The 26,320-nt window shown below is 43.5% G+C and overlaps 1 protein-coding gene across 4 annotated transcripts in view; it reads left to right on the forward strand.

The window, feature by feature from the left end:
- The window catches only part of LOC148522939 (membrane-spanning 4-domains subfamily A member 4A-like), a 143,537-nt gene that overhangs the window by 89,109 nt on the left and 28,108 nt on the right, over positions 1-26,320 (forward strand). For 3 of the 4 annotated variants that reach the window (XM_088473576.1, XM_088473574.1, XM_088473575.1), the window contains exons 2-4: positions 6,976-7,250; positions 9,726-9,836; positions 11,965-12,021. In XM_088473576.1, the coding sequence (XP_088329702.1) occupies positions 6,984-7,250; positions 9,726-9,836; positions 11,965-12,021 (435 nt within the window). In that variant the 5' untranslated portion in view covers positions 6,976-6,983. The remainder of the gene's footprint in view (positions 1-6,975; positions 7,251-9,725; positions 9,837-11,964; positions 12,022-26,320) is intronic. The other variant, XM_088473577.1, reaches the window with a different exon arrangement.

A 26,320-nucleotide genomic window follows, 5' to 3' on the forward strand; every position in this document is an offset into this window, starting at 1 on the left:
TGTGGAGTTAACCCTTTTGATACTTACTTTATTTCATTTGAAAGTTCCATGTATTATAAGACCCCTCCTTTAATGTATTTCAAATAAACGTTATGTTTTAATTATTCTTCAATATAGGATCTCGTGCCCCCAACACAGAAAGTACTTTCTTACCCTTGTTGAGTATTATTTTCTACTCTCAGTGGAGCACCTCCACATCCAGATCAGTACACAGCCCACTCGGCTACTAATCGATGCCATTGTGGGGATATCCTATACACATCAATTGTTTATGAACATCAGTGCCTTTATAAGTGCTTGGGTTCCCTCCCTTCCCTTGTCCCGTGGGTCCATATACTTATGTAATAATATAACTCAGATTATAGGTATAGCAAAAATTGATATATGGATTATTTAAAATGTAAACCATGTGTCAACACAGGGGTAGGAAACCTATGGCACTCCAGCTGCTGTGGAACTACACATCCCAGTATGCCCTGCCACAGTTTTAGCCTAACAGCAACAACTGTGGTAGAGCAGGCTGGGAGATGTAGTTCCATTACAAATGGAGTGCCACAGGTTCCCTACCCCTGTGTCAAAACATTATTGATAAGTAAACCCTAATGTTAAAACTATATATAAATGGTATGCAAGTTCAAATACTGAACATTAATAAAATAATGATTTACATTGAATGTACAATGTAGGATACAGGATTCATCTTTATATTTTGGTTTTGCAAAACCACTCTCACATGTATGGGTTTTGGATCTGTATTTAAAAAAATAATAAAATAAGAGCTAAATTATATAATTTTGATCTGTTTACATGCAAAAGTTTGCATTTTAAATCAGAGTTCTAAACCACAGGAATGCCCGAACCAGGACTCGCTTCGACTCTTTACCCCAAATTGATTCCGAACTTGGACTCGGTTCGACTTGGAACCCCTAAATCTGGTTGTTGCCGGCTCTCTGGGAACCGAACCCGCACATCTCTAAAATTAAATATTGTGGAAATGATGCAATTCTGTTAAGAAATTGTGGTGGCAGAGACTTTCTTGCACAAACAGAAAACTTGGTTAAATTCATTCTTTAATATTATTTTCCAGAATATCTTCAATGATTAATTTTATGCATTTTGAAGTATTTCTAAAGTGAACCCATATGAAACAACAAAAATCATGTAATATTTGCATTCTAAAACCCGAAATTAGGATTTAAAATACAAATTCCGAACCGTGGGAAGATCACAACCCAACCTGGATCTATCCAATCTCTTCAGGAGATCAGAACCACTACTTGAATCTGTCCAGATTCATGAAATTCATGTGGATTCAGATTTCTGGAAGACCGAACTATACTGTACATCTCTAGATAATATGAAGACAATACAGAAGACTCCTTGTGGGGTACACATTTATGTACATTTTTAGAAATATTTTTTTTTGTGAAAGTTTAAATAGAGTAATTTAGGCCAAACAAACATACACACTTGGTTATCAAGGTGGTTAAACCTCTTAGAAGAAGAAGGTTTTGGTCATATAGCAATTGTACCTCTTTTATAGTGCTACTTTAGTGTCACCTGGTGTCATGTGATACTAATATAATAATACAAAATTTCACTTCGATGAGCACTTGCTGTGATACTTTAAATACAGTGGTGATATACTAACAGTGGCAGATTTTTCCTAGGAGCTGCTGGACTGCAGCCCTCCTGTAAAATCTACCACCTCAGTGTAGTCAGTGCAGTCTGTGACTGCACTGGCTACACTGTGATTGGCAGTGGCTTCCTATTGGAAGTGCAACCTGTCAGTCACATATACAACAAGCATTCTCAGGGGAACGTGTCTCCTCCCACTGGGACTGCCAGTCCGGGCTGCTATTAGCAGAGAATGGCTTCCAGGAGCCCTAACTGGCTCCTAGGTGCTGCAGATGATGCAGTCCTTTGTAAGCTGGAGACATGTGTGGCTCACTGCTGCTAGTGCTCATGTGTCTAGTGGCTGCAGGGCTGCAGCCCCCAGTAAAATCCACAACCTCAGTGTAGTCAGTGCCGTCCGTGTTTGCACTGGCTACACTGTGACTGGCAGTGGCTTCCTATTGGAAGTGCTACCTGCCAGTCACATATACAACAGGCAGTCTAAGGGGAAGGTGTCCCCTCCCCCTGGGACTGCCAGTCCGGGCTGCTAATAGCAGAGAAAATCTTCGAGGAGGAAGCCACTACTCTGCTATTCTGCCAGTATTAACCGTCTCCTAGGGGCTGCAGATGCTAGTGTGCATGCGCAGGTTCCAGCACCTGAGAGATCGATTGAGCAGGCACTGGGACCTTTCCAGCAGGAGCTGGTAAGTGAATGTACCCTCTCGTTTTCAGCAATGGCAGCCTCCTTCATCTAAGAGGGTAGGAGCTGCCACTATACACAAACATCACTAATACCCCTTTTAGACTAGCAGCAAAATCCCTGGTTAATGCATGTGAACCTAGGATTTTGATTAATCTGAAAGGGTCACGGTGCAGTGTAAAGAAGTAACCTGGGTTATCCCACCCATCCCATCCAGGACCAATTTACAGCATAGGAAGAGGCACCAATTGGAGATGATCTCATCCCCAAGCGCTGGCTCTGCACTGTTGTGGCCAACTTGGGAATAAGCAGCCTGTCTGAAAGAGATCTCAGCATGCTCACATCCAGGTTGTACTCGCGTTTAAAATCCCGGGTGCGATCTGGCATTTGATCTAAAAGGGGTATGTCACAAGCCGCTGCTGCATCTTGTCTGACTATAGTGCTCCGGGCAGTCCTATCAGTCCCATTTCTAAGAGACAGGGGATGCTGGGCTGTCACTCTGTGAGGTCCTCCTACCTGGTTGCTCCATCATCTTCATCCTGTCCTGATTGGATCCCTCTCCTTTTTTACCTTTGCTGAGTCTCTGCTCGGGTGCCAACTGTAGTGTTCATTACATGGCTTCCGGTTTCCATGTGTGGTATCTTCCTTGTGGTGTGTTCGAGTCTCTCCTGCCTAGTGTGTATCTTGCCAGTCACAACTGTACTGTAGCATCTGAGTGGACTTAATACTCATTCATAATGACAGTCTCAGCCTCACTGCAGTGTTCAGGTGGACTATTAGTTAACAATCTTACAGCTGTTGTAGCTGCACTGCTGCGTCTGACTGGACTATTTGTTATCAATCATACAGCTGTCTCAGTCACACTGGTGCATCTGAGTGGAAACTTTGTTACCAACTTTGCTAATGTTTCACTCACACAGCTGCATCTGAGTGGACTTTAGTTATTACTTCACAGCTGTCTCCACTGCTTCCCTGCTTTCCAGCCAAGTACATATCAACCCTCAAGGCTGATACTTGGCCACAAGGCCACATCCCAGCCAAGTACATATCAGCCCTCAAGGCTGCAACTCGACCACAAGACCATAACTCCAGCCAAGTACACATCAGCTGTCAAGGCTGCAACTTGGGCATCAAGCCACATTTCAGCCAAGTACACTCCAGTCCTCAAAGCTTCTTTATCAAATGACTCCTCACAGCTTCTTTATCATTTGACTCCTCAAAGCTTCTATATCAATTGATTCACATATCTAAATTATGAACTTTTTATTCCTGATAATCCATTCTTACTCTGAATCTTCCCAGATATTCATAACAGGGTATCAGTTGGTTTGAACTAAGTCATATGTATAATCAAAATTGCTACTGAAATAAAAAATATACAAGATTATATGGAAAAATATTCCAATAGTAAATAGCATTATATAAGTGAAGAGTAAAGTGCTATATTGCACATTCTGTAAATGATGATGGTGTTGTTACTGTGAGGAGCTCTTACAAAAATTTTAGGAGTTTAGTAACTACACATTTTAACCATCACCTCAATCATTACAATGTGACCTAAAATACAATAAAATTGTAGCACAGTTCGCAACAGTGTTGCAGTGCATCAGACACCAGTCATTACTGACAGGGTATGGCAGTACTGGGGTCCCAGCCGGTGGCAGGAAGTCCCCAGTGTGTGCTACTGGTGTCTCTACTCCCAATGCAGCTGCAAAGTACATGTGGTCTTGGCTCCCCTAAAGGTGCGTGCGCTGACCTGCAGGGAAATATGAAGTGGCAGGTGCTCTAAACATGGAGTCATGTTTGGCGAGATAATTGGACTTCGCCCTATAAGAGGGAGTCTCTGGTACGAGGCAGATGCCAGAATATAGGCTCATACCTTGCTCCCATGTACTTGATCCTTGTCCCTTGTCTGTTCACTGTTTCTGACTTGGCTATTCTTCTTCAACTGATTTTGTCTCATCCCTGGTACTGCACAGCTCGGCTGGTCCTGACTCTGATTATCGACCTCTCTTGTAAGTCTTCCTCTCAATGTACTAATTCTGCACACCAGTGTATACCAGCACCTGTATGAGGGAACCAGGACAGAGGGCCACCCCCTACATGTTGGGTGCAGCTAACTCTTCCTTGTGAGGGTCCCTGGTGAAAACCACTGGCATGTTAGACTCTGCATCTCTGTACAAGGTCTCTGCCAATCCCAATTATGGGCAAGCACCATTGTACTCCTGAGAATTGTGACAAACAGAAATCAAACAAACAAAGCCATTATATACATACCTCTCATACCCCTTTTGGACAGAGATTTAGACCCAGGATATTGCTGGGCCAACCTGGGTCATTTCTTGTGTTACCCCTTTTACACCACAACTAAAACTCGGGTTATTGCCGAGTTAACCCGGGTTGCTGCTAGATGTATAAGCGGCCAGGATAATATTTCTGGAATGAATGACATGGCAATCCAGCCGAGGTAGTTTGCAGGGTTTATCATGGGAACAACCCGTGTAACCCTGCAGTGTAAACAGGTGATATAGGTCGTCTGACACAGGACCCATTTACAGGAAGGAGCATTCTGGATTTTCTGGCTCTCGGAGATGCTGTCATCTCCAAGCACCTGTAGACTAGTTCCACAGTATCTGTGTACAGTGTGAACGGCCCCGACCTGGGAATAACGCAGGTCAACACCACGGTCTGAAGGGCATCTGTCCCTGGTCTTACCCGGTTTGGAACCATGAATTTAGTGAAAAAGTGGTATGTGAAAGGGTCTACATGCGTCCAAAGTAACCAGGTCCTCATCCCTGGTCACTATCAGGGTTATTCCCGGGATGTACCAGAGTAGCCTGTGGTGTGAAAGTTGCCCGGGTCATGTCTAAAGTGATCTGATGTGGAATGCTTTTCATTACATGATCTTTGTATCCCCCCAAAAAGTTACATTTTTATGACACACACTGTTTTTGAGGGCTGATACAGATTCAGTGTGAAAGAGGTCGACCCAGAAATAACCCGGCGCCAATGTGCATTGTGAAAGAGGTATAGGAGCTGTGACCTAGGTTAAACCCTTGTTCAATAACCAGGTTAACAACAAGGTGAATCCCCTGCTTCTGTCTGAAGTGGTATCAGTGTTCCAGACAGCATGAGAATAAATACAATTATATTTATATATTCTCAGTATATCCAAAAGTGTTTTTTTTGGGAGCACCAAAAGTTATCACATTTACTACCATGTAACAAATTTATTACAAGTCAGTATATATAAGTACACTTGCCATGGTTAACTGCAGACAGATAAACATTCATTTATATAGTGCATATTATATTTGACTCCAAGGGATTGTATTGATTTTTAACATATATAATTTAAATATTGAGTTTAAGATATATCTATTGCTACTAGAGTTGTGCTGTTTGGTTCTGCAGAAATCTGAATACACACGATTTTCATGAATCCAGAAAGATATGAGTCACGGTTCTGATTTTCTGAGGAGATCTGGACAGATTCAAGTCGTGATTCTGATCTTCTTGCGGTTTGGAATTTAGATTTTAAATCCAAACTTTGGGTGTTTGATTGCAAAAATTAGATGTTTTTAGTATTTTAGCTGTTTGTATAAACTTTTTATCAATTTGTTTAAAAAAAACAACTCAGATCCAAAACCAAAACCAAAATAGGGTGGTTTTGCAAAACCAAAACATGACGATGAACCAGCTCCAAAGCCAAAACACAGGGGTCCCGGCACATATCTAATTGCTACTGTGAAATATTGAACTAGATTACCTCACAAGTCTTTTCTTAGATAACAATGATCTCAGGTTATTAACTCACAGCTGTAGTATATACAAATACATCTCTCTATATACAGTGACAACTCATGGGAAAGGCACTACAGTGATATACAGGTTTATGTATGACTAATATATACAATATTATCTCACCAGCTGTGTGTTCTTATTTAGGAGCATTCGTATGATTAATACACATATACAACTTATGAACTTTTTAGTTCTGATAATTTTTGCCTTTGAGACCTGTGCATATTGAAAACTAATATGTGTGCAAATTAATTATATGCTGAGTTATAAGGCTAACTGCAGGTAGTAAATATTCATTAACATAGTGCACAATATATTTGAACCCAATGGATTATATTGATTTCTAGTCTTACTATCAGGGCCAGATTAAGGTTTGTGGGGGCTCAGGGCAACAAATTTGTGGTGGGCTCCATACCAACCAGCCCACCACCACCCAAGCCCACCAGATACACTTACTGTATGGACGCTTGTCCCACTGGAGACACATAAGGAAGCTGTGGACATCTCACCCCACCAGCCTGGGATTCACTGAGTACTGCTTGTTCCGGGTGTGGGGGACTTGCAGAAGAGTAATATTGTGCCCTTCACGAATCTCCTGCAGTGCATGCACAGACCTTTGTCCTACCCCAGCAGCAACACCCCAGGTATGCTTCACTGGAAGCTTTACTTATTTGCATCACCCCATTCACACCAGACAATGTGTTCCACTCATCATCCACGGTTTTAGTGCCACAGTGAAGTGGATAAAATGTAACAATGCTTAAAACCTTACAGCTAACGAGCAAAATGTCAGCGCTGTTATAATTGTAACTTTATTTTTTAGCAAAATAGAATTTACGGTTTTCTCTCTCTCCCAGTCTCCATCATGTCATTGTATGCTGTCAGTGAAGCCACAACACATACCTATGAGACTCTACTGTGTGAAGGTTCCACAGCTGTTCCCAGGCTGAATAAAGATTTATTATACCAGAATGTGCACTCAAGGCCCCCAGCACACAATACCTATCCTGCTACACAGATGTCTGCCGTCCCTCCCCAGGTGTTGAATCTTGCTGCAGTTGTGCCACAAAATATAGATTCATCCTCTCGTTTTTTCAGAACATTTCGGAAAGGAAAGCCCAAACCTCTGGGGGTAAGTGTTTACTGAGACAACCTACAAAATGATTATCATGATATACTATTTGGGGTCTATGTACTAAGTTTTGGAAAGTGTTAAAGTGGAGAGACATAAAGTACCAACCAATCAGCCACTAATTGTCAGTTTACAGGCTGTATTTGAAAAATGTCAGATAAGGAACTGATTAGTTGGTACTTAATCACGCTCCAAGACTTAGTACATCTCGCCCTATTCTACTTTGTCTAAAAAAATTAAACATATACAGTCAGGTGACCTCCCAATGTGGCTGGTATCAGGCCAGTGGCGTAACTAAGGGGGGTCGAGCAGGGCATGTACCCTGGGCACCACAGTCCAGGACACTGAGGTCAGTGTAGTGCTATCATTGACTGCTGCGCCCACTGCCGGAGCCAGGCTGGAGCTCATTCATGAGCTCCATCTTCTGGCTCCTGCAGTGGGTAATGGGAAAGATGTCATGATGTATCTCCCACAATGCAGAACCGCCGGCACGGGAGGACAGAGGAGCTGTTGGCTGCGGTGGGAGCAGGAGCGGGGATTCAGTTAAGTGTTTTTTTATTTTATTCTTTTTATGTGTGTGTCTGCTGTGGGGGGAGGCACCACTACTGGCTATTGGGGGCACTGCATCGGCGGGGACCAGTACTGGGGATTACTACTGGGTGCACTGCTTCGGGAAGGACCACTACTGGGGACTACTACTAAGGAGGGGACTACTACTGGGGGCACTGCTTCGGTGGGGGGGCACTACTGGGGTCTACTACTTTGGAGGGGACTACTACTGGGAGCACGGCATCGGGAGGGACCACTACTGGGGGACTACTACTTATGTCACTGCATCAAGGGGGACTCCTACTGGGGGCACTATATAAAGGGCACTGTATAGGGGGGACTACTACTGGGGGCACTATATAAGGGGCTTACTACTGTGGACACTGCACAGGAGGTACCACTACTGGGGGCCTGTATATGGGAGATCACTACTGGGGGCACTGTATAAGGGGAACTAATGGGGTCTGCATAAGGGAGACCACTACAGTGGGCACTGTGTAAGGAGCACTGCATATGAAGGATCACTACTGCTACTAGGGGCACTGTATAAGGGGGATCACTCCTGGGGGCCTGCATAAGGGGGATATTTCCTGGGGGCACTGTATAAGGGGCACTGCATTTGGGGGATCACTACTTGGGTCCTGTATAAGGGGGATAAATACTGGGGGCACTGTATAAGGGTAACTATTGGGGGACTTCATAAGGGGGGCACTACTGGGGGTAATGTATAAGGGGCACTACTGGGGGCCTGCATAAGTGGGACCACTACTAGGAGCACTGCATAGGGGGGACTGTATAAGGGGCACTGCATTAAGGTGCATATGGAAAGAAATTTTCCCAGTGACAAGAAAGGGGTGTGTGTCATGTTGACATGCTCCATTTCTCAGTGGACATGCCCCTTGTGACCACGCCCATTTTTCACCGTGCACACCTGTGGCACACGCACATTGGAGGGGTGAGGGTGGGCTCTATTTTGAAATTTGCCCTGGGCACCAAATACCCTAGTTATGCCACTGTATCAGGCCTGGCTGAGACATGTCCATCCACTATGGATGTCGATGCATGTGCACATCCACTGTAAAACTATAACCCAATCAGGGCTCTACTACACTGAACCAGGCACTATATATGCCAGGTCACTGGTGATTGAGGGGGAATGTATCAAAGCTATTTTGTGGTAAAACCTCTGAAAAATTGCTTCTATAGATGGTGTTGCCTATAGAAGAATATGGTAAGTGAGTGGGCATTATAATGGGACACCATATACAGAGGTAAAACTGTATGAGCCATAGTAGTGCCATACAGATTGTGACTGTGATCTGAAAATGGATCTGATCAAACCACAGACTTCTCCCTAACACCACAGGGCCTGATTCAGAGAAGGATGGAATTGCAGAGCTACACGCAAGCGGCTGTACAATTCTGTCCATCTCAGATGCAAATACAGAAGGTGTCAGACATGTACTTGCTGCATCTGTGTGATCCCATCACTGCGACTGAGGTCACTGCCTGGGATCACCATCGAAACAATCGCGACCATCGGCCGTGACTGTTGTCGTCTTGGTCAGGCTGCAGTAGCTGAAGCTTACCGCGGTTTGACCGGTTCCTGGTGGTGTGTGAGGTCAGGAGGTCTGCCCCGTTTCTGGGAACACAGGCCATCCCCGTCCCACAATTGCTTCTGCCTGTCAATCAGGCAGAGGATATGGGGAACTCCATGCAGTATCGCAGGACCCATTTTGCACATGCGCAGAACAGGCCCTGTGCTCGAGCAGAGAAGGACACATTAGAGATGTGCACTAACAATCGGGTTATTGTACATCTCTGATCAGGTCAATAATCTCTATTATGTGTATACCCATGTAAGTGTATAATGCCAACATACAGTATCTGGAATCCATTGTAATCTATTATCTTGTTTTCCCATAGATTGTGCTGATTGTTGCGGCCATCTTACAATTTGTTCTGGGAATTGCATCTTTTTTTGTCAAGCACTATATATTGTTGATTTCTGGTGTAACATTTTGGGGGTCAATTTTTGTAAGTACAGAAAGCATGGTCAGCAAGATAATTCTAAAATAATTTATTATAAACCTTTTTAATAATGATGCCATATTAATCTTACTGTAGAACTAAACCTTGTACATTACAGTAGATACAGTATTTGAAACCAGTTTTGTTAAAATGTTACAATATTTTTCTCCTGTCTCTAAAGCCTCATCCACAATGGTGTTCATTTTAAAGACTTAGGGACTGATTCAGCATGGATTGCAAGTGTGCACTCACACACGCTTAGCTGCTGCGAGAATATGCAAATGAATGCGATCGCAATGCAATTGCAGAAAAATATACAGATGCCCAACAGCATATAAAGCTGCCCACTCCCCTTACTCACATCCGCAATATTTTGCAAGACAGCGGAAACATGAGTACAATCTAGTACCATCGGACCCATACACACAGTTATAGTTGATCTGACCTCTCTCAGAAACTGCTAAACTTTCTGTGTGCATCTAGAGCTCAGGCTGCATATGCCAGTATTGGCTAACCTTGACACTCCAGCTGTTGTGGAACTATATATCCCAGCATGCCCTGCCACAGTTTTAGCATGCCCTAATAGCAAAACTGTAGCAGTGCATGCTGGGTTATGTAGTTCCATAACAGCTGGAGTGTCAAGGTAAGCCAACACTGGCATATGCCATCGCATTGGGATAATTATGTACGCCCCTGTAACGGCGTTCAAATTCACAGGAAGTCTACCTTTCTCTGACCACCTCCCGTGACCACCCCCAACTTGTCAATCAATCTGCAATGTGTCTAGATACTAACTGCGATTCCTTACCCGATCGCAGTGGCCTGGTTCACGCGCTCCGATGCATGCACAGAATGCAACAATCGACTTGGTACGGATGTTTGCATTTTTGCATCCAAGCTGAATCAGGCACTTAATTCACATCCGCAAATCCTATTGATTGCTCAACCATTGTAATCTCTAAAACCTGAACTGTTGGGGTGCCTTGAGGACCGTGATTGGGAACCTCTGCCTATAATCACATTATCTGCCATATATAATTATCATGTTACACGTGCACAATTTGTTCAATAGATATTCTACAATATATAATGGGCCTGATTCAGTCTCACACACAAAGCGATTTTTTGAGTATGCCTCTAAGAGTTGCATAAGTCCAAATATGCATTTCTGTGAATCTATGGGCTACACATAGTAGCACAGGGGTCACCGGATCTCTACTTGCAAGTATATGGGTGTAATTGTGGGCAGTGTGACATTTGCAGGTAGGATAAATGAGCTGTGGGCATGTCATTGGCATGTAGATGGAATTGCAGGCTAATCAGTGGCAGTGCACAGAGGGCCTGATTCAGAGCCACTCATAAGCGGCCGCTCGTTCGCTCTGAGCGATGTTCGCACAACTGTGCATGCGTATGGTTCTCAATGCACATGCGCAAACCAGTCATTGCGGTCAGAAATCGTGCACTCGTAAAACAATGAGGGGCTGCTAATTTGATTGACAGAATGTACCGTTTGTGGGTGCTAACAGGGGAAGGTGCTTGAAAACGGGGGTGTGGAGATCCGAACGCAGGCGTGCCTAACGGTCAAAACAGCGTTTAATGGGAGTGCATAATTAGTAAAGGAGCGTCATCGACCATGTCACTTGGTTGTCTTTTAGCCTGAACTGCTCGCAGTGATAGCGGGAAGTAAATCCTACCGCAAGCACTGCGAACAGTTCAGATGCCTTTCGATGTTTTCAATTAATCTAATAAATAACGGAGATGACATGTGATGCGAACGGCAAAGGGGCGTCTTTACAAAATAGCGAGCGCATTTTTTGGACGCTCGCTCTGACATAGAGGCACCAAAACACCGCAAAGAATGAGCGTTCAATTTAAATATCCGGACCCTTTTTAAGAACGAGCGCCCGTAAATAGCGTCCGGGTCTGAATTAGGCTCTGAGATCCAGATGATTGTAGATGGATCAATAACATCAAGGATAGGGGTGATGCAAATACATATGGATAAGGATGTATAAGGGTGATGGGGAGAAGTATGTGGTACGATAGCAGATGTGGCCGAAATTGCGAGACAGAATCAAGATCGGAATGTACAATATATAAAATGTGATACTTACAATGTATTTTGTCTTTTCAGTACATTGTTGCAGGATCTCTGACAATTGCAGCTCAGTCTAAATCCAGCATGTGTCTGGTAAGTTATCTGACACACTGTATAGTAACCTGGAAAATCACTTGGGACATTCTGGTTAAATATGAAGTGATGATCTGTTTACACTTGCATATGGGAGACAACAGTATATGTGTGTTGGTGGCTGGTTTACTAAGACTTTTTCTTCCACAATTTTTTGTTTGCATTAATACAAACAAGCAGTGTAACACAACCTACACAATAACGTTTGCAATCCCAGCACTGCGACCAACATCACAGGCTGGTATAACCATTGCAACAATCGATCACAATGGTAGATGGCGCCTACCTGCTGAGTAAGTCTCAGCTTACACAGGCTGGCTGGCTTGTGAGGCCAGGAAACTGCGTCAGTGGATGCAGAACCTAGCCTTGCCAATCCCAGAAAAATGGGACAAAATGCGCCCTTGTACTGGGAATGCTGGCCATCCCCACCCCCGCACCACCACTGTAAATGCCTCTGTATGTCAATCAGGCAAAGGCATAGCAGGGGCTTGTGTGTGATGATGCAGGACTCGTTCTGCACATGCGCAGAATGGTTCCTGTCCACACGCAGATTCCCGAAAATTGGAAATCTGCATTCAGAATTGCTGAAATAGCCCCTTAGAGGTCTCTATTAATATAAAATGGTATCCTGATTCACATTAGATCAACACACACATTTGTGTGATGGCCTAAATGCAACAGTGGCATGTGCATGTAAAACCTAACGTCCATTGCATACAAATCAGCTCCCACTGCGTGCACTGGCATTGAAAGCACACAGGCCTACATGTCTGTCTTGGAAGTGAACTTCCCTGAGGTTCTAACCCATCACAAACCTTGGGCTACAACTGCATCATCCGTCGGTGGATCCCATCGCTCCATTTATCCTTTATACCACTGTCTCCTTCTGAAGTGAATCTACCTGGCATTCTTAACATTATCACCGGCTTTAAAAATTTATTAATTCATTTTTTTACAGTGTCTAAGGATCATTATCATGTAACCCATCCAAAGTCCAGCTCAGATTCAGGCTCTGACCCAGAAGGTCTAGGAACTTTCCCTTTGGGTTGAGGAGTTGCGTGTCACCTTTGGTGAACCCAAATTAAACTTCCCGGACCGATTTTCTGGCAAACATAAAGACTCTCTGAATTTTAAGGAGAGCTGCAAACTTCATTTCAGATTATGACCCGGGTCGTTTGGCTCCGAATCCCAGCCAGTGGGTATTATAGTTTCATTGCTACAGGGTGATCCTCAGACCTGGGCCTTTGGTCTCCCTTCCATGCACAATGCACTTCAAATTGTGGATGCATTCTTCACCACCTTAGGTCTCCTCTATGATGATCCACTAAAAGGCAGCATTGGCTTGGCTGGTGCTAGCCTTTGACCATTAAAACCAGGACAGAGAGTGGCAGAAGACTAATGCACCAAATTTCGCAAGTGGTCAATTGACTCTGGGAGGAATGACCCTGCAGTACAGAGTCAGTTATGCTTAGGCCTTTCAGATTAGATCAAATACATTTTAGTACAGCACTCTGCTCCAGACTCTTTGAATGACCATATGCACTTGGCCATTCGCATCGACTGTCAACTTTGGGAACAAGGATTGGAGAAAGAACTCCCTACATCTTCTTCTTAGTCACCGGAGTGGGTGACTCCACTCGACCAACTAGAACACATGCAGTTAGGAGATTTCCATCTATCTGCTGAGGAAAAGTGCAGATGACGGTCCCAAGATCTTTGCCTGTACTGTGGAGGAAAAGGACATACCCTTCTTATTTGTTCAGTGAAATCGGGAAAAGGCAAAGTTTAGGTATACTGGGAGTAACATCTAGGCATTGAATCTGTCTCTCCCACTAATTCAGTCCTTATTCCCAAAGTAATTCAGATGGATTATCTAAAAGTTCCAATTTCTGCCTTCCTGGATAGTGGTTCAACTGGAAACTTTATGGACATCATGTTCTTCAACACCCTGGGCCTGTCGTCTGAACATTTATCACATCCTCTCTCAGTTGTTGGCATTAATGGAAAGGAACTGTCCAAAATTGCAGTTTTTTCCCAGAAGCCTCCTATTTGGTTGTCTATAGGAGCCTTACATTCAAAGGAAATTACCTCCCTTCTGCTTCAATGTCCACTAGCGCTGTTGGTTTTAGGTCTACCATGGCTCAGCAAACATAACCCCATCATCCATTGGCATACTGGATTTCAGGTGTAGTATGGTCTCCAATGCATTTTGGCTTGTGGCTTTCTTCAAGGAGGTTACTGAGGTGTTGTGGTGGCTGGTGTTTTAAATTGTGCTTCCTGGTCATGAAATTGGCCATGTGGTGTGGGCTGGCCAATGAGGGGCTCCTCTGTTGTGGTCATGTGATGTGGGAGGTATGTCTTGTGGGGGAGATGGAGGTGTGGGGATAACGTGGAGTTGGATAGCCAATCAGGAGGTGGGATGCATGGTGTAAACAATGGGGACCACATCCCTCCCCCAAGACTCATACAAACCACGTTAGACAACAGCACCATCAGAGGGGTTTTTTTCCATTGTGGGAGATGCTCAAATTGCAGAACTCTGCACTGCAGGAGCACCAGACACACCACTACTTTCAAATCCACACAGACATGAAAAACCTACAAAATTAATCTAACACATCCTGCCACACCAAAGCCATCATTTACCTCATACAGTGCCCATGCAACAAATAGTATGTAGGTAGAACAACCAGACCACTAAAAAGTAGAATCATCAAACACTTAAGAAACATCACAAACAAGGCAGAGAACCACAGCATACCATTACATTTCATTGAACACCACTAGAGCAACACAGCAGGTTTAAGTTTTTATAGGGATCAAACACATGACAAAGAACTGGAGAAGGGGAGAACACACAAAAATCCTGAACAAAGAAGAGTTTAAATGGATTATCACACTACAGCCCCTCACCTCTATGGGACTGAGTATAGACAACGAGATTAAGTGAGTCATCGCCAAGTAACCACCCACGAGGGACGTTCCTGATACTCATACTCCTACCCACTAGCAAGCTACACACTGCCCCTCCACCCTTCACATCACTCTGTTCCACCACTGTATGTACACACCCATCGGAATCCCCCCACCACCACCACCTGGATGCACTACAGCACCCAACACTTACCTTACCTGCAGACCCCACCTCTCCCACCCCAGCCCACGTTACCCCCATACCCGACCACCGCTCAGTCCATGCTCCTTCAGCCACCTATGACACTCTCTCCCCCCTCCCCACTCCCACACCTTCCTCCCACTACCCTGCTATCTCCAGCCTATCTGCCACCCCGCATCCTGCCCATCACTCTCTACCCCTCCTACGGAATCTCCCATCATAAACCCATTCTCCTCACACCGCCGTTCATCTTGTTCACCCCCTTATCTCAACACACCCCCAACCCACACACATATCCATTCCACACCACAACCCAACCTTGCCACATCCCCCCCACTATCCACACAGACACATTCTCCCTCAGCATCAACACCCACCCACGTCTACCCGCACATCACACATTTCACCCACACACCTTTACATACACACGTGGTTATTCCTCAACCACCACAACACTGCCATACTCACAAACCCCTCTACCAGCCCATCCCCCTACCACCCCATCTCCCCCCCTGAGCACCAGCATGCTTCTCCATCCCAGCCACCTCTCCCCATCACCACTGTTTTCACCATGCATCCCCACCTCCTGATTGGCTAGCCACATACACCTCCTCCCCATTGTTTACACCACGCATCCCCACCTCCTGATTGGCTAGCCACCTCCATGTCATTCCCACACCTCTGTCTTCCCCACAAGATGTACCTCCCACACCACATCACATGACCACAACAGCAGAGCCCCTCATTGGCCAGCCCACACCACATGGCCAATTTTATGACCAGGAAGCACAGTTTACAATGCCAGCCACCACAACACCTCAGTAACCTCCCTGAAGAAGGCCACGAGCCGAAACGCATTAGGACCTTACCACACCTGAATCCCCTCTCCACCCTCCACTCCAGCCACCTCCATTGATGCTGTGACTGGAGTCACCCCCCTCACACTCATACGCATGCCCATAGATGCAGCATGGAGCATGACCACCACTGTCGTCTCTGCACAAGCTGCACCGGAGCACCGCCGGTCCAGGTAGTCATTAGCAAGTGAGCGGCATACTGTCCTGGACCGCGGTAATCTCCCAGCACTCGGACTACATGGATCAGGCACCCCGCCCAGCTCACGGCGACTCTCTAGATCTGGGCCGGCAAACTGCACATCTGCACCAAGGGACACTGGCCACAAGCCACCGGCAGTGTCCACCCACAGACTCTTCCCACCATCACCTGCTTTTAGGGGAATCCCAATCTGCAGGCAATACACAGACCTTAGCATTGCCTCCATGGAGCCAGCACCACTCATCCAAGCCAGGACAAGTAAGGCATTGCCCCTGAGCAAGACAAGCCACCTACAAGGCAACCTACCAGTAGGTAAGTCAATTTGCATTCTTCATTGTGCAGGATGCCGCCACAGCAACCTACAAGGACATGGCTTCCATTATCCATCCTACTGCTCGCAAGACTGTAGACCATAGGTCCAGCAGGGAAGACGTGCTGGTCAAGACCAGCATGGTAAGGAACCTCCTAAAAGGGTCCACTGACTTTCCCTCCCAAGCCAGTCACACCTTGTGACCACCCCACACACCCCATAAACCCCCTGGGACCATTCTGGAGCAGCACTGTGCCTACTCAATAAATGGTTTTGGCCCTGCACCTCCTTGTCCATCTCTCAGTCTCCACGCAATCACCGCATAACACACACACACAATCCCATTCTCCCAAACATCCAGAGAGTACACCTGACCCACCCTTCTTTCAGTTTGCATTCTCAGTCGGACCAGGCACCCCTACTACAGGTGCAGCACTCTCCCCTCCCCCACTCACCTCCTCGCAGCAACACCACAGATACCCATACACATCTCAACTATCCCCATAACCCCTCACTTCTACCCCACACCACCCATTCCACTGCACCCACCCACTTCCATTCCCAACCCCTCACTCACCCTGAGCACACCCTACCAGACTGCCCCCCACCCCTTCTGCCACCTGCCACCTCTCCCACCACCTTCCCCCCACCAACACCACACCCACCATCTACACTTATAATGTATGAGTGCGGTTCTCAACCATTGCCTGTAATCAATGCAGGAGTACAGTCAGGATGCCTTAGAGAAGGGCTTCATTTGACCATCTAAGTCTCCAGTTGGAGCAGGCTTTTTTTGTGCAGAAAATAGATGGGTCTCTCCGACTGTATATTGACTTTCAGAGATTAGAGGCAGCGAGTAGGGGTTCTTTAAGGTGATGTTACCGTAAAGAACTCCTACCCACTGCCTCTAATCTTTGTCTTGTTCGACCAGCTTCGGGGAGCTTCCACCTTCTCCTAGATCAATCTGAGAGAAGCGTATCATTTTGTCCGTATTAGGAAGGGTGACGAATGGAAGACTGCCTTCCACACTCACTTCGGCCATTATGAATAGCTGGTGATACCGTTCAGCCTGTCTAATGCCCCAGCCGTCTTCCAGGAATTCATCAATGATGTGTTGAGAGAATAGCTTTGAGTATTTGCAGATGTCTATCTTGATGATATCTTGATTTGTTCTAACTCTCTGGAACAACACCGTCAGCACATGTGGCAGGTGCTATTAAAACTCATAGAGAACAACTTATGTGCTAAACCAGAGAAGTGTGAGGTTCCTATCCAAGAAGTATCTTTCCTTGGATATATCATCTCATCTCAAGGGTTCTCTATGAATCCAGGCAAAGTCAAAGCCATCTTGGACTGGGTTCAGCCTACCAAATTGAAAGCTGTGCAATGCTTCCTTGGCCTTGCCCATTATTATTATAGGAGATTTATCAAGTCCTTCTCATCCTTTATTGCCCCTATTGTGGAGCTTACTAAAAAAGGAGCTGATGTTGCAAACTGGCCAGGCACAGTTCTTCAAGCTTTCAACTCTGAAGTCCACCTTCACTTTTGCTCCAATTCTCCATCATCCTAATCTGGATCTCCCATTTATTGTCGAGGTGGATGCCTCCGAAGAAGGTGTGGGTGCAGAGAGGTTCTCTAAGGTGGTTCTGTTGGATTTTCATTCTTCCAAAGTGATTGGTTGTCCAGGTATTTCTAAAACAGATGAGTTTCTATTTCACTCAGTTTGGTGCCAATCCTTAGTTCAAGATGTTTGTGAGATTGTGTTGGCCTGTGACACTTGTGCCCAAAACAAATCTCCTCGCACTGTTCCTCCTGGTCTTCTGTTTCCTCTTTCTATTCCTTCTAGGGACTCGGTTTGTGGAATGGGTCTGGAAGATTTTTTTTTCTGTCTTAGGCATCAACATCAGCCTGTTCTCCAGATACCATCCACAGTCGAATGGACAGAAAGACAGGGTGTACCAGTCTTTGGAGAAGTATCTCTGATATTTTGTCTGAAAGTATCAGAATGACTGAGTTTCCCTTCTTCCTATTGCGGAATTTGCCTTCAATAATTCTTTCCACTCATCATCCTCCGTTTTCAACTCTGGGCTGCACCCTAGAGTTAACTCTTTTGAGGCGGTCTCAACTGCTACTCCTTCCTCTGCATCAGTCTATAGATTTCTGTCTTTTTGGAAGAAGGGTTGCCAATGTCTCCTCAAGGCATCTTCTTGATCCAAAACTTGGGCAGATAAACATTGGAGATCATGCAACTTTAAGGTGGGAGATCTGGTCTGGTTGTCTTCCAAGTACATTATCATCCGCCAGTGATCACAAAAGGGGTCCCAGATTCATTGTGCTTTTTAAAATCATCTCCTGGATCAATCCAGTGGACTTTTGTCTTAAGTTGCCCAACATCCTCAAGATCAATAACACATTTCATTGCTCCCTGCTCAAACTGGTGTTTTCTTCTCCCAGGTTCGGCTCCTGAAGGACAGTTAGAACTTCACCTGTCCTCATCTGAGGGCAACAAGAATCTATTGTCAAAAAAATGTTGGATTCCAGGTTTATACGTGGGGGTCTTCAGTTCCTGGTTCATTGGAAGGGGTATGGACCAGAAGAGTGATCCTGGGTTCATGTGAGATCTTTACATGCTCCTGCCTTGATAATAAAATGTTTTCAGAGCATCCCAGATATACCAGGATCTAGGGCTTCCTTAACCCCTCATCAAGGGGGAGGTACTGTCATATGCCGCCACCCTGGCTTCTTGGACAATGGTGGTCCTGGCCTGTTGCTGGGAGACAGGGATACTGCACTATCACCACATGAAAGTCCTCCCACTAGGCCTTACATCATTTTTGCCAGGACCAGATTGGATACTCCTCCTGTTTTTTTTCCTGCTGATGCTTTGCTCGGATGCCAGTAAAAGCATCATACACGTGTTTCTGGTTCCATTGTGTTGGTTTTGTGCATTGTTGCTTCCAGCCTCTTCTATCCTGAGTCTGATTAGTCCTGTGCCATATAACATTTTGGTGGCTCAGTCTGCACTGCAGAATCTGAGGTTCCAGCATAACATCACTGCTATCTCTGCTGTAGAGTGTCTCCAGTTCCCCGGTGCTGCATCTCATTCCAGTGGCCCAGTCCACACCAAAGAATCTGAGGGTCTCAGCCTACACCACGTACCTCTGCTGATTGTGGATTCATCATTCCCCAGTTGCCACACTACCATCTGGTGGCATTCATCTCACAGCAGAGTTTGAGTGGACTCAACATCAGCTACCTCCACTGCTCTGTGTCTTACATCCATCTCCAGCTCTTAAGTCTGTGATGTGCCCTCCAGGGCACCACCTTGCTAAACACCTCCTACCCTTAAGGCTGTAACATGTCCTCCTGGGCACCATCTTGCCAATCACCCCCAGCCCTCAAGGCTGCAACATGTCCACCAGGGCACCACCTTGCCAAGCACCTCCAGTCTTTAAGGCTGTGACCTGTCCTCTAGGGTACCATCTTGCCAATCACCTCCAGCCCGCAAGGCTGTGTAATTTCCACCAGGTCACACCGTTGCCAAGCATCCCCTGCCCTCATGGCAGTGACATGTCCATCAGGGAACCATCAAGTCAAGCATCCTCAGCCCTCAAGGCTGCAATATTACCACCAGATCTCTCCCTTGCCTGACATCTCACATCTTGGGCCATGACTGCTTGGTTCATCTGCTGAATCCATCGCTTTTATACCCTCAGCACAATTGCCTGTCTCGGAAGTGAACTTCTCTGAAGTTCTAAACCACCACAAACCTTGGGCTACAACTACATCATCAAGATTGTGGTCAAGTGAAAGTCCCTAGTGCTCAGCCTGTAGGTCCACTCACTCCATTACAGTTCCCCTGTTACCATGGATCATTTATCCATGTATTTTATTAGTGATTTACCTGTATCCATAGGATTTACTGCTATCTTGGTTGTTGTGGATAGATTTTTGACAAAAGCACTTTTTGTTTATTTGGTTGGCTTGCCTTCTGCCAGGAATTTGTCAAAACTGTTTGTATCCAATATATTTTATTTGCATGGTATTCCCAGTAATATCATGTTTGATAGAGCGTCACAGTTTGTGGCTAGTTACTGGAGGTCGTTTTGTCGGTTGATGGGGGTGGAGTTGAGTTTTTCTTCTGCCTACCATCCCCAGATGAATGGACAGACAGAATGAATTAACCAGATTTTGGAACAGTTCTTAAGACTATATGTGGGTCAGCAGCAGAAGGATTGGTCTGGTTTGTTACCATGGGCAGAATTTGAGTATAATAATACAGTTCATTTTTCTTCTGGGATTTCAGCATTTTTGTGCAATTATGGTCTTAATCCCATTGCGTTTTCATTAACCAAACCCTAGGATGAGATACCTAATGATATTTGTGGTTTGGCTGAACATTTTAAAAAGATCTGGAGGACTACTCATGTGGCCTTGGACAGAGGTAAGGAATGTGCTTGTAGAGCTGTCAATAAACATAGGAGGCCATGCAATTTTTGGGTTGGAGACATTGTTTTGGTCTCTATTTGGAATTTAAGATTAAAGAATTGTTTTCATAAATTAAGTCCTAGATATATTGGACCATTTAGAATTTGCAGTAAAATTAATTCTGTATGTATTCATGTGAAGTTACCACCTTCTTTGAAAATGTCTTGCTCATTTCATAGTACTTTGCTTAAACCTGCTTCAGATCATGAACAATTCCAGTTAGGCCTTCCAGAAAACTAACACTAGTACAGGTGGATGGTCATCTGGAGTTTGTAGTTGAAAGGGTTCTTTGATTCTAAGATTATGCAGAGACAGGTGTATTACCTATTACATTGGAAGGGGTATGGACATGAGGAAAATTCTTGGGTGGCTGGTAGAGATCTTCATACTGATGCTTTGATAAGAAGCTTTCATAGAAAGTTTTCTGATGAACCCTGTTATTGGGGTCCCTTGATCCCTACTTGAGGGGTGGGGGAAATGTTATATCAGTAATTGCTGGTCAAGTTAGACTGAATCATTGGAATGGTTGCTGACTTTTTCACCTGTTATGATGATGTCAGCCAGGGAGTTGGCCTGGATGACTTAGATTGGTTTGCCAGCAGTATTAATCAGGTGCTGGCTCTTGGGCCTTTGTGGATTGTTCTGTTCTGGCTAAGTCTCCCACAGGATTCCATGTCTTGCCTGGTCCCTGGTTCTAGCTGTTTGCAAGCTGCATAGGAATGATTGCTGGTTTCTTCATCTGCTAAGTATCCTGGATACATTCTATTACAGGTTGAGTCTCCCATATACAAAATGCTTGGGACTAGGGGTATTTCGGATAACACGATTATTCTGTATTTTGGAATATTTGCATATCATAATGAAATATCTTGGGAATGGGACCCAAATATACACACAGAATGCATTTATGTGTTATATTCACCTTATCCACATAGCCTGCAGGTAATTTTATCCAATATTTTAATTATTTTGTGGCTCAACCAAAGTTTGTGTACAGAAATGAAATTCATTGATGTTTCATATACACATTATATACACAGCCTGAAGGTAATTTTATACAATATTTTTAAGAATTTGTGCCTTAGACAAAGTTTGTGTACATTAAACCATAAAAAAATCAAAGGTTTCATTATCTCAGTCATGCCAAAATAATTCCGTATTTCGGAATATTCTGTATTTCAGAATATTTGGATATGGGAGACTCAACCTGTACATATTAGTGCTAGCAGATGTATACCTTGCTAATATACTAATCTGAATAGTCCATGAGTTTTGAAATGTCTTATCCTGCAGTTTGCTGTTTATCCAAAGAAATTACAGAGTTTTGCAGTTACTCTCATGTTTAATGAATTATCATTCTGGAATTATTACTATTGTTTAAGAATATATATATATATATATATATATATATATATAATTGCATACCCTTTTGTTAGATGTTTATTATAAGTAGCTACATTGAAACCTTGTTTGTTACTAGCTTACAGTAACATTAACTGCAGGAGTGTATTCAGGTAATCACTTATTGGGAGTGCTATTTATGTTACTACATCAATGAGCTTCAGACAGACTTCTTCTGTCTAGTTTTTATAAGCTAAGCATTAAGGGCTTGGGGTTATTCCTAGATGGGAGAGCTCATGAGAATCTAGGTGTAGTTCCCTATATGAGTTCTTAGAGTGTCACATTCCAATGTCTATATTTTGATACCTGTGCTTCCTGCACTACTGTTACTTTAAGTGTGAAGTCCAGGCAGCAGTCGAGTTCCTACAAACAAGTGTGTGTTCCGGGAAAGGGGGTTGTTATTGGTTAATGGCACTTTGTTTAGGTTTTGACAGTGCAGGAGTTAATCAGGTATCATTACATTACACCCCACCATTGTTATAGGAACTGACATTTACAGGAACTGACATTATGGAACCCCAGCAGATGAATGTAGCACAAGAGTTAGAGTTATGTGCAGTCATTGACAGTGCAGGAGTTTATCAGCTATCATAATAGCCCCCGACCACATCAAACCATTTATGCTACCAAAGATGGCACAAGTGATCAAATAACCAACAGTATATTAAAGGCCAAATCACAGTCCTATACATACCAAAAATGACATAATATACTCGAAAAAAAAATTGAAAAATTACATTAAAAAACATATAGCATTTCACCATGAAAACAATATCATAAACATCATAATACTGAGTGCATACATGTTTATAAATACAACATTATCCAAATCATACTGTAGTTAAATTACCAATCTATGCACACAAAAGTACTAAATAAAACACCATGTTAAAAGAAAATCTGAAATATATGTGAAAGATATTAAATAACTTGCACATCATCTAAAGCTGGTGAATCTAGTAATTTGAGTACAGTCTAATAACCTCCACTAGTACTTAAACCAATATGAGTCCATTAACACTTAATCAACCTGATTTCTAAGATCTCAGAAATATATACAGGTTGAGTCTCCCATATCCAGATATTCAGAAATATGGAATATTTTCATCATGACTGAAAACTTTACTTTTTGATGGTTCAATGTACACAAACTTTGTTTAAGGCACAACATTATTAAAATAAAGTATAAAATGACCTATAGGCTGTGTGTATAGGGTGTATATGAAGCATAAATTAATTTCATGTATGTACACAAACTTTGTTTGACCCACAAAATTATTGAAAATATTGTATAAAATTACTTTCAGGCTGTGTGTATAAGGTGTATATGAATCATAAATGCATTCTGGGTTTAGATTTGTGCCCTACTCCTAAGACATTTCAATATGGTATACAAACATTCCAAAATACGGAATATTCCGATATCCAAAATACCCCTGGTCCCAAGCATTTTGAATATGGGAGACTCAACTTGTAATAATTTGTTAATTGCCCAGAAAAGAGAAAACATGAATTCCTCATTTAATAGCAGCTTATGCCTTTCCCCTGACCCTTCGTAAAGGTGGCACAAGGTCAGTCAGCATGAAAAATAAGTCTTTAAAGATGTGGCCACATGTCACAATAACTTGTGGTGTATGGGACTCCAATTTAATGGCTGCTTTTTTGATTGAGGACTGGTGCATAGATATTCTTTCCTTAATCATCGGTCCCACATACAATTTCTTGCACAAGCAGATAATCAAATGATGTTTCTGGTTTCACAACAAATCTTGTGTCTCAACTCTGTACACAGTTCCATTTATAGGATGATTAAATGTACTTCCAGTTAACATGTGTTGGCAGTTTACAAAGCCTGTTCATTTAAACACACCATTTTGTAGCCAATTGCTGTTATGGAAAACTTTCATACTAATATCAGAGCATCAGATCTGTCCCTTCAACTTCTGAGTCATTTTATAGCAAAACTATAGTTTTTTTACAGAATTCTTTCAAATAGGGACCATTTGGACAATCTGCCAATGTTTTAAGATATTACTGCTGAGGAAAAAGTCTTAGAACATACCAATCATATAATGTCATCATTCTGACTAAGTGGAACATGTAGATCTTCTCTTTTAAGTCCCAGATATTTTTGAATGGCACCTTGGACTTCTCTGCATTTGCCTGTGGTAGACAATTAGCATCTGATGTAATTTGAATAACTTGGACCAATTGTGATAAGGGGTGATTCCTTTTAAGGAGTTGGGAATGGAAACTTGTCACTGCTAATAAAGTATTTCTATCTTTCAGTTTCTTAAATATTTCAGCAAAAAAGTGTCCCTGAGAGATTTTAATATAAACATCAAGTTATTCAATATTTTCAGGACTGTAAGTGCAGCTAACCTAATAGACCCAGGTAATTGATTCAAAACCTGTATAAATACTTTAAAGAGCCATTTCACCTCCAGTCCACGAAAAACATAGACTGGACGTAATATGCTTTTTTCAAAGTGATAGATAAAAAAGTTTGCATAAGAGGGGTCCATGTTTAGACCCATTGAAGTCCCTTTCAGTTGTAAATGAAATGCATTAGCAAATAAAATTATTTTTTATGTAAGATGAGATTAGCAACAAAAATTCCATCTGTGGACCCTCATAATGTGGACTGGAGGCAATAATTTATCTCACTGCCTGCATACCTTCAGTGTGATTAATATTAGTATATAAACTGGTGACATCTAGCATCCCCAGTAAACAGTCAGCAGATGATTTACCAATTGATGATTGTTTATAAAAATAATCAGTGGTATCTATATCTATAGACTCTAACTCCGCGACCCTCTATAGGATATAATTGGCCCCAAGGGATTTGAACTTTAAATTATACCCATAGTATTTGTGCATTATATGTAAGTAATCCACATACAGTATAAAGCATTGAATGTTACAGCATCAGCAAGATAAGAAATTAGATAAGTAGTATGATATCTAAGAGCCTGACTTAGAGTTGCATGCAAGTCCACATTAGCAATTTTGAGCAATGTTGAGCGATTTAGAGTCAAACACATGCTGCTTCACTTGCAACTTAGTGAGTGTAACTGGGAGGCAACTGGTCATTCACATATAGAATAAGCATCCTGTGTTGCTGGCCTTTCAGAGGTGAATGTGCAGAGATCCGGATTATTTCAGATGGATCTATTACAGCCAGGATAGTCCGCCCTGACAGTTATCAAAAGTGGATGGCAGAGATCCATATTTATTTCAAACCACATACTGTGCATGACCCTGAATCAGCCTCTAAAAATATATCAGCTATTTTACTGTATCATGCAGTTAGCGCATGCAATGTGAAGTATATCAGAATGTGTCAATAGCGCATACTATGATTGTTTCTTCCAGTCTGGGGGCGGGATCAGGGGCATATCTATTATGGGTGCAGGGTGTGTGGTGCACAGGGGCCCCTGGGTAACTGCACACCTTGCACCCATATAGTCTTTATACTTTCCTATCCATTGGGGGGTGCCTATTCCTACGTCTCCCTGGGGTTTCCTATACTTAACCTCCCCCCCATGGCTACCCACTAAAACACCTGGCTTACCTTCATTTGGTATTCCAGGTGTTGGGATTTTACAGTGGGGCTAATGAGAGGAATAGGGATTTTGATGCCTATCATTAGTCCTATGCAGTGTCGGGATATCTGTGGGTGGGATAGTGCCCACCGGTATCCTGACTGCATCCCATTAAATATACCAATTGATAGTGATAGGCAAAAGTACAGTAGTAGTAAGTATTTCATAGTTCTGCCTGATGCTCCCTCCTCCTGTGTGCCTTTTGCAATACTGCTATTAGTTCTAAAATAAAAAGCGTGTTTATAGATGGAACCTTGAATGACATCAGTAGACTGATAACAAGCAGGTAACTGTGGTGAAAGGCTCCCTGAGCATATTTCA

This window comes from Taudactylus pleione, unplaced genomic scaffold (genome assembly GCF_031769625.1).
Source record: "Taudactylus pleione unplaced genomic scaffold, aTauple2 ptg000136l, whole genome shotgun sequence".
Taxonomy (NCBI): domain Eukaryota; kingdom Metazoa; phylum Chordata; class Amphibia; order Anura; family Myobatrachidae; genus Taudactylus; species Taudactylus pleione.